We start from the raw sequence: 15658 nt of genomic DNA, 5'->3' as shown, positions 1-15658 counted from the left end.
GAAATGTGTTTGCTTTGTTTTGTTTTCTTTCAATAAATGACATGGCACCTCCTAGCAGGAAGGAAGCAGGGTTGAAACCCTGAAGTGTTACTGCAGTTGGCCTTTAATTGGGGTGGGGCCTTTTCAGGGGGACATTATTTGCTCATCTATTAAACACGTATTGAGGGATTCATGTGCTGGGCCCCATTTTTGGTGCCGGGAATGCCCCCTTAAAACTGGGGCTCTCAGTTTTAAAGTAGTTCTCTGGTCCCCGCTCTTTTCTGATCCTCTCACACCAGACAGTCCCAAATCTCTCCATGAATTTGTGAGTAGAAGGCATGGCAGGTCCCTAGGCAGAGGATGAGGTAGGGCTGATGGGATGGAGACCAGGGGTGGACTGTTGGGAGTCATCACTGGGTGTGACTCCCCAGACACGTCAGCCCCGGCCTTGGGTGCTAGACTTAGGACGGTTCCTGCCTATGCTTCTGGATCCAGGCCGGTGGGAATTCCACGGTGCCCGCTCTGTGCCTCACTCTGGACAGTGTTGGGGATATAGCATGGTCAAGGCAGTCCTGAGCCCTACTCTCACGGGTCTCCCAGTCCAGAGGTAACACAGACTTTCTAAATGGTGACGGCACCAAGTGGTCAGCTGTGAAAGCCGGAGGTGGAGAGTTTGGTGAGGGGAGCTGGACAAGAGAACAGTTTTAAAAATAGCCAGGGTAAAAGACTCTGATTGCATTTCTGTGGCCTAGTATCCTCCTTTCCCAACAACTGGAGTCATTCCTTTATCCCCTCTGGACATGTGGTATTCCTGGCCCCTTGTGAGGGACAGTCCTGGGGCACAGGAGTGGCCAGTTCAGCCCCTTCCCTTATAGTACCTCAGAGCCTTGTGAATGGGACACAGGCTGCAAAAAGGCAGGAGGAAGGCTGACCAGCTTTGAGATTGGGGCTGGGGCATTAGAATGTGAGATGGACCAAGACTGGTGGCTAGCTGGGCTAAAAGGGACCCTACAGTACCCCTGCCCCCACTCCGCCTATCCCGGAGAGCAGAAGGAAGGGCCTTGGCCCCCATCTGGGAAATCCCCTTCCTTGCAGGTCCACATGTAGGGCAACAGCACCCTCTGCTGACCTCTCTAGGTAATCTCTTAAGTGTAGTCTCCACCCATCTGCTGTGTAGCAAATGGGCCTCCAGATCCCTCATCCTGGCGATGCCAATGGGAAGTTATTCCCTTGCTCCTGTCCACAGTGTCTGGATCATTGCACCAGCCTCCTCACAGATTCCCCTTACCTCTAGTCCTTTACCCTGATGCCCTCCTGCCTGCTACCTGAAGGATAAAGGAGCTCAAGCTACTTAGTGCAGCTTATGAGCCCCCCACCCCCACCCGTGTGCCTGGCTCCTGGTGACCTCTCTGGCTTCATCTTTTGCTGTTCCTCTGAACTTTAGATCGGTGGTTTTAAGTCCTGCTCATCGTTCAGGTCTCAGCTTGGGTGTCTCTTCCTGGAAGGATGCCTTCCCTGACCCTCCAGGCTGGGGTAGGCAACCCCATAAGATCCCTGGCCACTCAGGATAGTCACTTGCGTGGTGTCTGCCTACTTTGTTGGTAACTCACACTTGAATAGGAGTCCCTACCCAACACCTCAAGCAGATCAGGACCAAGGTTGTCCCCCCTCCACATCTGCAAATTCCCAAGGTCCTGGGAACACAGTGGGAAGCTCTGTCTGATCTCACCGCCCATATCCTGCTAGCCAGGGACTGGCTGTGATGCCAGAAGCAAGAGACAAGCTTAGTTACTCTTTGAGGTGGTGAAGGACAAAAAGGGGATGGATTGGAGTCAAAGCCAGACCATAAACCCTCAAGAGGCTCTGGAAGGTGGCCATTCAACTATCCATCCAAAAAGTAAGCATGCCAGACTTTGAAGTTCGAGCAGTGAACAGTAGTTCAGATCCCTCCAGACAGTGCAATTCTGCAGCAGGTCAGATAGGGGTGGGGGAGGAAGAGTGGACGAGAGTCCCCTGACTCCAGCGCCCTTAACCTTCCTGGCTGCGAGGAGGCGGGACCTGGGGGAGGCGCGCATGCGCAAAGGAAGGTTCGCCTTCAGCCCGGAACTGTTGTTTCGGACTCGGCGGAGCACCGGGACCCAGGAGTGTGCTCGGCCGGAAGTGGCCGCTGAAGACTTGGGACCAGAATTGGCGTGCGGGGCCTGCCGCGGCGGTTAACAAGTAATAGAGAATCAGGATGGAGACCGTGGCGACCACGGCGGCGGCGAGGGAACCCGATGAAGGTGAGGTCCTGGCCACTCGGAGGAGGCGGGAGGGTGGGGCTATGGTGTCACTGGGAAATGATTCCCCGTGAGCTCGCAGGAGGACTCTTTATAGGGGGACACCTGCTCTCGGGTTTACCAGTCCGCGTGGCCACTTAGTCCAGATTAATCCGTCCCTTGTTGCGAGCTGCAGTGCTTTTCCCCATCCCCTCCCCTGAAATTAACCTCTTTCAAGTTCCAATCCAGCCGTTTCCATGTGCCAAGCTAGCCCGGTTCCTTACCAGGCTAACTCTTAGGTCAACATAAACCTGTCCCCTGTCGCGGCTAAGTCCCAGTGTCCCAATCAACCCTGCCTTTCAAATGACCTCCTTCCCTAAGTCACACTGACCCTTTCCTTGTCCCCAGGCTCACCCTCCTCCTGTCCCATGCAAAGTCTTGCTTATTCGAGACTTAAACAGCTTCCCCATTTCATTCTCATTCCCCTTCCCCCAAAGTCCGCAGTTCCATCTGCCGCCTCAGGTCCTTAATCCATTTCTGTGCTGCCTCCCCCCCGCCCCCTTTCCTTTGCATTTTCAATCTCTTTATTCTCCTGATGCCTTCCCCTCCGTATCTAAAATGCTTTAGTTTGGGGGCACCTGGGTTGCTTAGTGGGTTAAGCCTCCAACTCTTGATTTCTGCTCAGATTGTGATCTCAGGCTTTGTGAGATGCAGCCCCCTCCCCACCCCCCCACCCCCACGTTGGGCTCTGAGCTGACTGTGCGGAGCCTGCTTAGGATTCTCTCTCTCTCCCTCTTGTCTCTGCCTCCTCCCGCTTTCACGCTCTTTCAATCTCTCTCTCTCAGAACAAATAAATAAACATTTAAAAAAATAGGGGCGCCTGGGTGGCGCAGTCGGTTGAGCGTCCGACTTCAGCCAGGTCACGATCTCGCGGTCTGTGAGTTCGAGCCCCGCGTCGGGCTCTGGGCTGATGGCTCAGAGCCTGGAGCCTGTTTCCGATTCTGTGTCTCCCTCTCTCTCTCTGCCCCTCCCCCGTTCATGCTCTGTCTCTCTCTGTCCCCAAAATAAATAAAAGTTGAAAAAAAAAATTAAAAAAATAAAAATGCTTTCATTTTGCTCATCTTAAATTTTCATCCCGCTATTTCCGAGTCATCGCAGATGGGGCGAGGAGCGGTTGGGAAGTGGGCTGAAGCATCACTGGCCAAGAATTGGTAACTGTTGAAGCTAGATGATGGCCATGTGGGGTAGGGGGTGGACCATGGGGGGATAGGGGGGACTTTGGTTGTCTTCTCTACATCTGTGCATGTTGGAAATTTTCCGTGATAAAAAATGTTTTAACCTAAAGTCTATCCTTTGATCCCATGTACCTTCCAGATACCATGTATCTTCTCCAGAGAGTCCTCCACACCTGTCTCCCATTTCCTTACCTCCCACCCACTTGCCGTCTGGCTTTCACCTTCAGAAACTGCTCTGATCAAGGCCGCCAATGACCTCCCCTGAGTACTTCAATGGAGTCACCCCATTTAGGGCTTTTCCTACTTGACTGCTCGGAGAATTCAATGCCATTGAATAATCCTCCATCGCTCTTGAACCTTGTCCCTCGGTTTCGGTGACACCGGTCTTTCCCATTTCCTTCCCTTCTCTCAGGCTCCTCCTGCTCAGCCTCTGTCAGTTTTCTATGGCCTCTGCAGCAAATGACCACAAGCTCGGGGGCTAAAAACAACAGAAATGTATTCTCTCAGTTTTGAAGGCCAGAGGCCTGAAATTGGTACCACTAGGCAAAAATCAAGGTGTTAGCAGGACCGTGGAGGGCTCCCTCGGGGGTTCTTCCAGCTTCTAATGGCTCCTGGCGTTCTTTGGCTTCTGGCTACATCACTCAGGCGTCTGCCTCTGTCCGTCTTCACGTGGCCCTTCTCTGCAAATGTCCAGGCTCCCTCTCGGACTCTGTCTTACAGACACTCATTGTGGCATTTAGGCCCCAATCGAAGATAATCTCCCAGTCCCAAGAGCCTTAACTTCATCGCATTTGTGGAGACCCATTTTTTTGGCCAAATGCAGTAACACAGCCTCCAGGAATTAAGGCGCAGCTGTCTTTCGGGGGCCCCTTTTGTAGCCTGTGTTGGTCTCCTTCACGGGCACGTCCTCTTCCCGAGTCAGGCCTCTTTCTAGCCCCCTCTTCTCTTGCCCTCACACACTCCCATGCCCTCCCCATGACCTCTCATTTCCTCTGGCTTTAGTTTTGTCTTGGCTCCATGGGCTTCACAACTCTGGCCCCAGCCCTGCACTTTTCTTGTGAGAAGCCCCTAGGCAGTCTCTTAGATGTCTCCCCTTGGATGTCCCCTGTGCCCATGATACTTTCCATATCCCAAGACCTGTTCCTCCTCCATGACTCTGTCTCAGGGACAGTTTGACCAAGCCCCACACCAGAACCCTGGACCTGAACTAGATGAGACCCCACCTCTCAGCTCTTCAGCCCTGAGGCTTGCCTACTCAGCCCCCAGAGCATCTTTCCAACCCCTGCCCCATCCCCTCCTGCACATCCCCTGCAAGACTGGTCCGGCTCAGTCTTCTCTGGTCTCAATGATTAAAACCCTCCCTGAAGCCCATTGTACCTGTAAACCCTCACCCCCGCTTCCCTGTACCAGCCAAGCTGCCCAAAGGCGTTGCCTCTATTTTCTGTCTTCTCTTATTTCCTGCTTGCTCAGCCTTGCTCCAGTCCCACAACTTTTGAGAAACAGCTCTCGACAAGATTTGCCTACAGTTCAGCTTTCCTGTTACCAGCGCCCATATTGTCTTTGGATCAACGTGTGAATGAGTAGGAGATGGGGAGTGAGTGAACAAGTTAGTGCATGTGTTAGTGATTTTGTGAATAAGTGAAAAGGCAAAGAATTGAGTGATTCAATAAATGTGGTAAAGGACCAAGTAAACACACCAAGCTCACTTGTGCCTCAGGGCCTTTGCACTGGCTGTTCCCACTCCCTGGAACTCTCTTCCTCCAAAACTGTCATAGCTCAGTCCCTCACCACCTCAGGACTCTACTGAAATGTCACTTCTTTGGCAAGTTCTTCTCTGCCCCATTTGAAATTGTAGACTGCCCCCCACTAACCCCAGTCCTTCTGCCTTTCCTCTTTATTTTTCTGCATAGTCCTTGGAACCACCCGACAGACTGTACGTTTGCTAACATGTCACATGTTTTCAGTAATTATATTTCTCACTGTCTGTGTCCCCCACTAAAATGTCAACTTTGTGCTTACTGTGGCATCTCTAGGACCTTGAACAGTGCCCAGAATATAGTAGGTGCTCAGTAAATGTGAAATGAGTGGCTGAGCATCTAGGTCTTTCCACCCACCCCCCTCCCCCGCCCCCTCCCTTCCCATCCCAGGACTGACAAATCTCCCCTCTCCCCACAGGCTGCACAGAGCCCAGTACTGGGCACTGGGGGGAGCTGAGCTGGACGCCTGTCCCACCCAGACCCCAGGACAAGGTGAAAGCAGCAGAGGGAGCACCAGAGGCCCCGAATGGTGGCCCCCCTGGGGTTGAGGATGCGGCGGTGAGTGCCATGCTGCGTGCCGTGGCCGCCAGCCGCCTGCCCGTGTGCAGCCAGCAGCAGGGCGAGCCTGACCTGACCGAGCAGGAGAAGGTGGCCATCCTGGGCCAGCTGTACCATGAGAAGCCGCTGGTGTTCCTGGAGCGCTTCCGCACGAGCCTCCGTGAGGAGCACCTGGCCTGCTTTGGCCACTTGCGCGGTGACCATCGGGCAGACTTCTACTGTGCCGAGGTGGCCCGGCAGGGCAGCGCCCGACCCCGCACCCTGCGCACCCGCCTGCGTAACCGGCGCTACGCTGCCCTGCGTGAGCTCATCCAAGGTGTGGGGCCAAGTGGGCTGGGCAGGAGGGGAGACTGAAGCAGAGGAAGCAAGAAACAAGGATGCAAGAGTAGAGACAACAGACAGAGGTCCTGGGAGACAAGTTTTGAGACAGGGACACAGGGAGGTTGAAATAGAAGCATGAAGCAATGAGGAAGATCAGTACAAACGGGAAGAGAATGGGATAGGCAGTGAGAAGGGTCAGAATTTAGTAAAGACACAAGTGCCGTTTCAGATCAGTGGGCCGAGGACACAGTACCTTGCACTGTGGTAACTGGTCATCCCTCGGGAAAATGCAATCCCTACCTCACACCATACACAGAGGTGCTGAGGAAACCTAGGGGAGTGTGTCTGTGACCCTGGGGATACAAAGGCCCGCTTAGACAAGGCACACATGTGGATGGCACGAAGAAAAACACTGAGACCGTTTTGACCACGGCATAATTATAAGCATCTTTGTGACCAAAGACACCAGAACTAAAGTTGAAAGATGAAACTAAATGAAGCGGAGAGTGAGTGAAGATTCTGGTTAGGGAGAAGACGAGGTCATAGGCTGTAGAGCGAGGGAGATGGAGAGGGTGGGGCGCAGTGACAGGCAGGGAGTGAAGCTAGAGATCGGGGGAGGCGGAACGGATGAATGGTGAGGTGACAGGCACGGAGCCCAAGAGAGACTGGTGGATAGAGGCAGAGAAGCAGAAACAGACCCAGGGAGAGAGGCTGACAGAGCCAGGGAGAGGGAGAGAAACAGTATGGTGGGAGATCCCAGAAACAGGGAGATGGGGTAAGAGAGAGGGATAGCCACAGACCCCAGTGCTGCAGAGGCCAGGGTTCTGGGCACATTCTCGCCCTGGGCTCTGAAGGCAGGGCTGGGACTGGTGGGTTGGAAGGACCCAGCAGGTTTAACTGTTTTCTGAGGGACAGAGCCACCCCTGCAGGAACAGGCAGCCAGGAGAGATGCGAAGGTCCCGGGTTTGGGGTGGTGGGGAAGCCAAGCATACCTGAGGGGTGGCTGCAGAGAGGAGCACTCTGGGAACAGGTGAGAGCCGGGGTCTGGAAGACCACCGGGACGCCCACCTCTGGCACATCCTGCTGTGCGCACAGACAGGTGCACATAACCTACATCCTGGCTTCTGTGGGCGGGACCCCTGCCTGTGGAGCCCCGCATACCCACTCCCAGCCACACTCCTGGCACCTGCAGGAGGGCACGTACACCCGTGTGACCCTGCACACACACCCACAGGCAGGTGTGTGTGCACTCTGCCCAGGCATAGTGGTGCACAGGCCCCGGACCACCGGTGCCTTGGGGGCCAGGATGTACATGGCCTGATTGCACACACATGCTTGCACATGCAAGAACACATGCACATACCGGCCTGCTTATACGCATGCTCAGACGCATGCGTGAGTACTTGTGGCCACGTGACCTCGGGCCTCGGCAGATTTTCCTGCGTGTCAGAACGTGCATGCACATGCTTGCACTCACGCGTCCACGGCTTCCTACAAGCCCGATTATGGACACATGTGCTCAGACGTGCTCACCCCGCACCCAGGCCCCAGCCTCACGCGCAGACCCCCCGTCTCCGTGCAGGTGGCGAGTACTTCAGTGACGAGCAGATGCGGTTCCGGGCCCCGCTGCTGTACGAGCAGTACATTGGGCAGTACCTAACCCAGGAGGAGCTCAGCGCCCGCGCCCCAGCCCACCGGCCTCCTGAGCCCGGCGCCCCCGGCACCGCCTGCCCACTCTCTGACCTGCTGCTCCAGTCCTGCCAGGAGCGGGAGCTGCAGCAACGGCTGCTCCGACAGCAGGAGGAGGAGGAGGCCTGCCTGGAGGAGGAAGAGGAGGAAGAGGACAGCGATGAGGAAGGTGAGGGCCAGTACCGGGGAGGCCCGAGGCTGGGGCCCCCCGACCTGCAAGGTCAGACTCCCTCCCCTGCTTGCCCTGAGTGCCCAGGCTCTCCCAGCCTCTCCAGCATCGCCCCCCCCTGCCCCCCTGCTCCTCAAAGGCACCAAGGAGTCATCACTCACCTCCAGGCCATTACTCATGCTGTTCCCTCTGCCAAGAATGCCTTCCCTTCCCCACCCTTCAGGTAGCAGGTCCTGACCCAGCTCTACAGTCTCCAGAGTGCTATATTGTCCTCCTGTGTTCAGTGTGTGCCCCAGGAGGGCAGGACCGGGGCTGTCTTGGTCACCGCCGCGTTCCCGGTGCCACCAGCACAGAGGAAGCAGCTCTTTGTGGGTGTGTGTTCAGCACGCACCCAAGGGCACCCGTCCCATCCCTCCACTGAGGGTGTCTGCCCCCACAGACCAGAGCCCCGGCAAAGACTCAGAGGCCTGGGTCCCTGACTCGGAAGAGAGGCTGATCCTGCGGGAAGAGTTCACCAGCCGGATGCACCAGCACTTCCTGGACGGCAAGGACGGGGACTTTGACTACAGGTGATTCGTGCCCCCCTCCCCAAGCCTGGCACCCCACAGCCCTCGGCGCAGGCATAAGGGTTTCAGATCAACCAGGGATCAGTGGGTGACCTTGGACGAGCTTCGTCCACCTCTGGGCCTCAGTCCCCTCACCTAAAGAAGGGACCGAACAAGGCTGACAGCTCAAATTTGATAAGACGTTGAAATATTTCCATTCGGGTGAGCAGCGGTGATCTAGAAGGATGACACCGCCCCGAGCCCCCCAGGTGTCCTCCGGGCACCGCCGCTTCAGGCCCCCAGACCCCCTGGTGCTACAGGAAATCACCCCTGGCAGGGAGAGACCTGCAGTGGCCGCTGCTGCGGTGCTGCTTGTTGATGTCCACACTGTAACCCTGGGCGAGACACACAGCCACTGCTTTGGAAAGGATTTTGCCATCAGGGAAAAGGACACAGAAGAGTGAAGGGTCAGAGTCAAAGATAAAAGGCTCTGACAGCTGAAGCAGCCTTGCCTTGTGGGTGTGACAGCCGATGCCCCGCTTCAGACCCAGCACCGGCAAACCGACCCTCACCAGCTGTGGGGCGCACGATGGCCTGATCTAGGGAACCCCCCCACCTCCAGAGGCGAGCCTGGCTGATGAGCTTCCAGCTGTGGTGGAGCCTCTTGGCCCGAGTTCCGACACAGAGCGGGGTGCAGAGTGCCTAGGCCGCGGGGAGCCCTCAGAAAGCCAGGTGCCCATGAGGAAATGGGGCCTGGCCTGAGGAATAGAGACGAGCGGGGACCGGCGCCTGTTCCACCCTGGAGGGCAGCTGCTGGGCAGCAGGGCCAGTGGGTCCCCACCACTGTGGGGCTAAGCACCTGCTGTGTCCAGACTGTGGGGATAAAGCAGCAAGCAAAGCTGACAAAAGGGTTCCGTGCCCTGAAAGGGGACCCAGTTTAGTGAGGAAGCAAAAGAAGTATTTAGCATCTGGTGCTGCCAGGGCCATGAAGAAAATTAAAGCAGGGTCGAGGGGCAGAGGTGTGGGAGGTAGTGATGAGGGGGCCAGCATAGGCTCTCTGAGCAGATGACATTTCGGCAAAGACTTGCAGGATGTGAGGGGTAAGCGACATAAATACCTGGGGTCAGAGTGTTCCTGGCAGGGGAGATAGCAGGTGCAAGGACCCTGAGGCAGATCGGAGGAACAGCAAGGGGACAGGGGTGGCTAGAGCAGATCGCGAGGGGCGAGGAGCAGGCGGGTCTCCTCAGAGGTGGCGGGCCGGATCAGACAGGGCTTCCTGCACCCAAGGGAGTATGGTGGGGGTCACGGGAGAGCTCGGAGCACAGCCAGGGGTCCTCTTCACAATTTAGGATCACATGCGCCCAGGGCAGACATTTCTCAGCACTGTTGACCTTTCTCGGGCCAGATGATTCTTTGTGCTCATTGTCCTGTGAGCAGCAGGGTGTCGAGTAGCATCCCTGGTGTCCAGTCCCTGGGCACCAGTGAGAGCCCCCCTAGGTGTGACAACCAAAACATCTGCGCTTATCCCCAAATATCACCTGAGGGGCAGAAACTTCCTAGTTGAGAACCACTCCAGGGAATGTGAGTCGGCCTGTCACCACATCTTCCAGCATTTTGAGAGAAACCAGAAGTTTTTATGTAAAATCTGCTTGGAAGACGATGCCTTCATTTGAAGCCCTGAGAGACTCCATGCGCTGCGCCCCCCCCGCCCCGGGTTAGCTCCGATTTATAGCCGCATATGGCCTGGGACCTTGGAGGGCCCCCCCACCCACCCCCGGGCTCCTCCAGAGGGTGAGAAGCAGGGAGGCTGGGGTGGGAGGGGGCAGAGCCGGGCCCTGACAGCCCCTCCCCCCCGCAGCACTGTGGATGACAACCCCGACTTTGACAACCTAGACATCGTGGCGCGGGATGAGGAGGAGAGGTACTTCGACGCGGAGGAGCCCGAGGAGGCACCCAGCCCAGAGCTGGATGGGGACTGATGGCCGCGCCGCCCACCCTGCCCGTGACTTCCTCTAGGGGACAGCAGGGCAGCCGCCCCACACCCCCGGCCTCGCTGGCTCTGGTGCCGTCCCGGCCCAGCCCCTGCCCCCCTCTGTGTGCAGGGCTCCCTGCCTTCCCCCACTCTCCTTCCCTGATCCAGGTCTGTCTCGCTGTCTCTCTCACTCGCTTTTTCTCCATCCCTTTCCTCTTTCTACACGTCACTGTCTTTTTCCTCTCTGGCTGTCTCTCTCTCCCCTCTGTGTGCCTTGGCCTCTGTTCCCACGACCGGGCTCAGGCTGAACATCCTCCCCCTGATGGAGGCCAGCGGGGCTCTTTGTAGCTGGAGCCGGCCAGGTCAGTGCCGGAGCGCAGCGTGGGGTTGTGAGTCCCCGGGCCCCGCCTGCTTGTCCAGCTCTGTACTGGTGGGCTCTTGCCTCCTTCAACTTCACCCTGGGCCTCTGGTGCTTCCTGCCCACACACCCCCATCTATCAGCCTCCATGCCGCCTGCCTCGGCCCTCTGCCTCTCAGCCTCTCTCTGGTTTCAGTGTCATCTCCCCCCAAACCCCAGCCTGGCTGCTGAGGAAGGAGCCTCACCAGGGAGGCTACCAGCTCCCACCTCTCCTTCAGGACCCAGGCTTGGGAGGGGGGTGTGGGGCAGCACTGGGGCCATGGGCCTGAGAGCTTGGGTGTGGAGGGAGGGGCGTGGGGAGGGGGGCTCTCTCCTTCAGCCCCACCGGCCAGCCCCTCTCTGCCTGGCCACAATTTTCCCTTCCTTCACTTCCTCCACCTCCTTCTCCCTCTCCTGTTTACACTCCCCAAATACGCACAGGCTGTTATCATGGGTCCTGAGTCATCCCACACACACAGCCTGCCCCAGCATCCCTGCCCCCAGCTGGCCACAGGGCCCGCCCCACAGAGCCCCCCGCCGCCCTGGGCTAATGGGAGCCAGATGGCCTCTTGGTGACTCAGCCACTTGGCCTGTGGGAACCCAGGCGTCCTGCCTTCCCATGCCCCCATACCCGGTTCATGCTCCCTCAGTAGACACAGACACACACACAGAGGAGGGGTCAGCTGTTGGCAGGGGGTACAGGCCACACAGGTCAGAGAGATAGGGCCTGGGGACCCTTCACTCCTGTGAGCCAGCATGGTGACACCCTGCCATAGCCAGGCCTGAAGACACTCGAAACCACCTCAGGCATATGGCCCGGAGAAAGGGGGAGACCCCCAAGGCCTCCCGGGACCACAGCCCTTGACCCCTGGGCCTCAGCTCTGCCCTCTGGGTCAGCCAGAACTAGAGCCAGACACAGAAAGTGAGAGCTGGCCTAGAGGCCGAGGGACATTCACACAGAGAGACCATTAAACAAGGAAACTTCCGGTCACTGAGCAGTTCTGTCCTATTCCAGGCTGGATGGGCCTGATGCCCCATTTAATTCTCCAAACAACCCCCTGAACTAGGGACTCTGCTCCGTTTCATAAGTGAGGGGAGGGGGCCAGAAGGGGAATGTTACTTGCTCGAGGCCTCACGGCCACTGAGGAAAAGCGAGGTCTAGAACTTCACAGGTCCTAGAGACCATTCTAGCCTGTGTGTTAGCTGTCAGGGCCACTGGGAGCAGACAGACGCACGGACTTGCTCAGAAAGGTCACGAAGAGACAGCTGTCGAGGGTGATACCAGCAGCTAACACTTTGGGGCCCTCCCCACGTGCTCGGCACCATGCTGCACACGGGCTTGGAATCATCTCGATGGTGTGTAAGTCAGCACCTGGACCAGAACCATCACGGCGGTCCTACTCCTCACGTCCTGCCAGTAGCAACGCCCTGGCTCCCAGAGAAGACCCCCGATCGGCCGGCCAGACTCGCCCTTGGAGAGCCTGAAAGCCAGAGGATGGAAGACGTTTGTCCCTCGGGTACACGTGTGTGTGTGTGCGTGTGCGCCCACAGTCAGAGGACTTTTCTAAGCCAGGGAGCAGCCCCGAGTGAAGTGTGCAGTTCTCATCAGTCTGTCATTTGATCCTTAATGCTGTTTGTGATATACTTTGCCATACATAGATTTGTTACATAATAAAAAGTGATGAGAGACCACAGCAGTTGAGTCAGAATTAGGGTTAGTCAGATGGTGGAGGCGGGAGCGTCTGCAGCTGAGACAGAGGTGGGGCCAGTCAGGAGGGACTGTGGGAGACACACCCCCGGCACGGCCCCCGCAGCTGCCACTGGACCCTGAGGAGCCAGAGGTGACTGTCCCTCCGCCCCCCAGCCCTCGGTCGAGGCAGGCGGAGAGGCTGAGTCAGGGAGGGAGGACCCGCTGGGGGAGAGCCCCTCCGTGGGCATCCGGCCCCCACCCCGTCTCCTGTCTGTCCTCCTGGCTGGGCTGTGCTGGCTGCCACCCGCACCCCCATCTGACCCTTCTGTGTGTCCTGCCCTCGCATCCTGTCCCTCCCACCGCCACCCCTCTCCCTCTCTCTCCCCTCTCCTCTGCCTTCTCTTCTGCCTCTGTGCCTCTGGCAGCCCGCCCGAATCTCCTATCACCTCCCACCTCGCTTGTCAGCCCTACACTCTTCCCCCGCCAGCCCTGCCCAGGGCCACTGCCACCCCTCTCACCTCCCTCCTGCTCATCCCTACACACTGGTCCCTTAGCCTGTGTGACCATTCGTCCGGAGTCTCCGCCCCATTTCCCCCTCTCCCTGTGGTCCCTGGCCTGACCCCTCACCCCCTGTCGGCTGGCCCCTCTTCTCTGTCTCCCAGACCCTGGGAAGCCCAGTGGGGATGTCCAGGTCAGAGGGTCACTGGTGGCCCCTGGGAGCCCAGGATGAAGGGTCACCACTGCACCCTCATCCAGAAAGGGGGAGGCAAGGCTGTGGCCTGTCTGGCCTGAAGGAAATGTCTGCGCTGTGGCCTGGTCACCCCCGCCCCCAGGACCTGCCGGGCTGCCACCACCCCCGCCCCCGGGCTGGGGCCGAGTAAACACAGCCGACGGCAGCCGGGATATTTATACCGAGGTCCGGGCGTGGGTCCAGTGCCCACCACAGCCCCTGCCCTGCCCGCCCGCCACAGCCAGCCCGAGCCAGCGTGGCACCAGCCGGCAAGGGGACACACCGCAGACGCAGCCTCCACTCAGTGCAGAGGCCACTGGGCGTGTCGCTCGGGATGCCGTTGGCTTCCCTGGGGACACACCGTGCCCGCCCCTGCCCTGGAAACACCAGCACAAAATGCAGACCTGCAGGAGACACTGCCAGCCCACTGAAGACTCACAAGGCCTCGAACCTGATGCAAAATAGAGACCCACACGACAGCTCACACACCGAAGTCACCAGCCCACGGACGGGAGACAAAACGCAAACACCACCTGTTCTCAGAGCTGAGGACACCAGTCTCTGCATGGACACACATTCGCACAAACACACGGGGAGTACGACAGCAAGCATACTGGGGACACACCCCACAGCATGCGCTCTGATGCCAGCCACGCTAACACCAATCACAAGCATAACCCAGAAACAACTCACCCACGGACACACAACACATGCACCAGAAACACAGCTCCAAGAGCAAACACAAAGCACAACCCCTCCCGGAAACACACATCTCTCCCAGACACACAGACAGACACGGAGAACATCCATATTTTAAGTCAAACTTACTGAAGAATGCACCAATCTACACCCAGCGAACAATGGCAAAGATGTGGAGAAAGAATTCTGACCCACAGCACGCCCCGGGGACACGACCCTCTCCTGCACACAGACTTGCTGAGACACAGTGTCCCCCCACAGAACCCAGAGGGGGCACTGGCTTGTAAACAGGAACCCCAAACTGGGACACACACACTGGAAATGCAGGACAGGTAGACAAACCGAAGGGACGCGTGCTGGGACACAGGCTTTGGTAGTACCTGTGCACACCCAACACAGCCGGAGGGCACCCGCTGGGGCGTCAGAAACCCCCAGGCTGGACAAAATTCACAGCACAAAGCTTGCGCGCGCGCACACACACACACACACACAACCACACAAAGGGGTTGTGAACACGTTCAAATTTACGTTAGAAACACCCCAAAGACACCATCGCTCGGGGAGAAGGGGCTTTCTCTTTCGTCTTCCCCCTCCTCTCCCCTCCCCGCTCCCTCCGGCTGACCCAGCCCCCAGGCCTGTCTGGGGGAGGGGGCAGGAAGGCCTGAGCTGGCCTCCCCGGCCCTGCTTCCTGCCCGGTGGGGGCCGGACGGGAAGCTGGGGCTCCAGCCGGAACCCAGGCTCCCCCCACGACTTCCCTCCCCTCCCGGGCTGCCCGCAGGAGTGGGGGAGGGGGAAGGGGCGCCCCGAACGCCCGGTGCTGCCCCTGCGCTTGGCGGGGGGCGGGGACTACCTTGTCCCCCACGGGCTCTGCCCCCCTCTCCTGCGGGACAGGGGCCGCCCGCAGGCAGTCCAGGAAGGTGCTGAGCCCGCAAGTTTCCCTTCCTGGGCGGCCTCCGCGCCAGCTCAGCCCGGCGGGCAGGTGGGCGGGGTGTGTCACGAGGGCGTGGCGAGGGCTCGGGCGACCGCGGGAGTGTGCGGCCCCGGTGTGAGGCCAGGACTTGCCCTCGGCCCGGGCACGGGCTGGGCTTGCGAGGGCCGCGACCCTGGGGGGTGTGTCTGGGTGTGTGGGACTTGCTCCGTCTGGGCCCCGGGGTGTGACAGCGTGTCTGGGTCTGACGGGGCCAGCTGCTGTCTGCGGGGCCTGGTGGGACTCCCCGGGCCTGAGCGTGTGGGGGCCTGGGAGATGTCAGACGGAGTGGGCAGGACCGGCCTCCTCCGGGTGATCGTGACGTGTGTCTCCATGTGTGGCGTGTGTGTCTGGGTGGGACTGTGATGTGTCAGGTTGTGTGCGCATGCACTGTGCCTGTTTGCGAGTGACCCCGGGGAGGATGTTTGTGTTAACTGTTGGTGGGTCCCAGCAGGAGCCTCCGTTTCATTTCCTGAGGGGGCTCTGATGCTGTGAGGTGTGTCTGTGCGGGGCACCATCTTTGAGTCTGTATCTGGTGTGTGGCTGGCGGTCATGACCTGTGACCCTTCAGAATGTATTTGCGCGACTGCTTTTTGCTGTGTCCCAGTGAAGCTCCAAGGCTGGGTTCTGCATCTGGAATGGGGCCGCGTGCAGGGGCTGTCGCTGCCGCCAGGTGTCAGGAGTTTTTGTGT

General features: G+C 58.5%; 1 protein-coding gene across 1 annotated transcript; it reads left to right on the top strand.

Annotated features, from left to right (window-relative positions):
- Window positions 1–203: 203 nt before the first annotated feature.
- Window positions 204–12574, top strand: CCDC97 (coiled-coil domain containing 97). The gene is made up of 5 exons (XM_003997775.6): window positions 204–2261; window positions 5648–6103; window positions 7691–7966; window positions 8406–8535; window positions 10370–12574. The coding sequence occupies exons 1-5, from the start codon at window positions 2216–2218 to the stop codon at window positions 10488–10490; spliced, it is 1029 nt and encodes a 342-aa protein (XP_003997824.1). The 5' UTR covers window positions 204–2215; the 3' UTR covers window positions 10491–12574.
- The last annotated feature ends 3084 nt before the right edge of the window (window positions 12575–15658 follow it).

Source organism: Felis catus, chromosome E2, assembly GCF_018350175.1.
Source record: "Felis catus isolate Fca126 chromosome E2, F.catus_Fca126_mat1.0, whole genome shotgun sequence".
Lineage (NCBI taxonomy): Eukaryota > Metazoa > Chordata > Mammalia > Carnivora > Felidae > Felis > Felis catus.
Note: the sequence above shows the minus strand (reverse complement) of the source record. Positions and strands in the feature narration are given on the sequence as shown.

Excerpts from the sequence above, each read along its gene's own strand:
- CCDC97 (XM_003997775.6), top strand. The coding sequence starts at position 2,216 with ATGGAGACCGTGGCGACCACGGCGGCGGCGAGGGAACCCGATGAAG. Across the intron at positions 2,262-5,647 it reads GGCGAGGGAACCCGATGAAG|GCTGCACAGAGCCCAGTACT; the intron begins GTGAGGTCCTGG and ends CTCTCCCCACAG. Across the intron at positions 7,967-8,405 it reads AGAGGACAGCGATGAGGAAG|ACCAGAGCCCCGGCAAAGAC; the intron begins GTGAGGGCCAGT and ends CTGCCCCCACAG.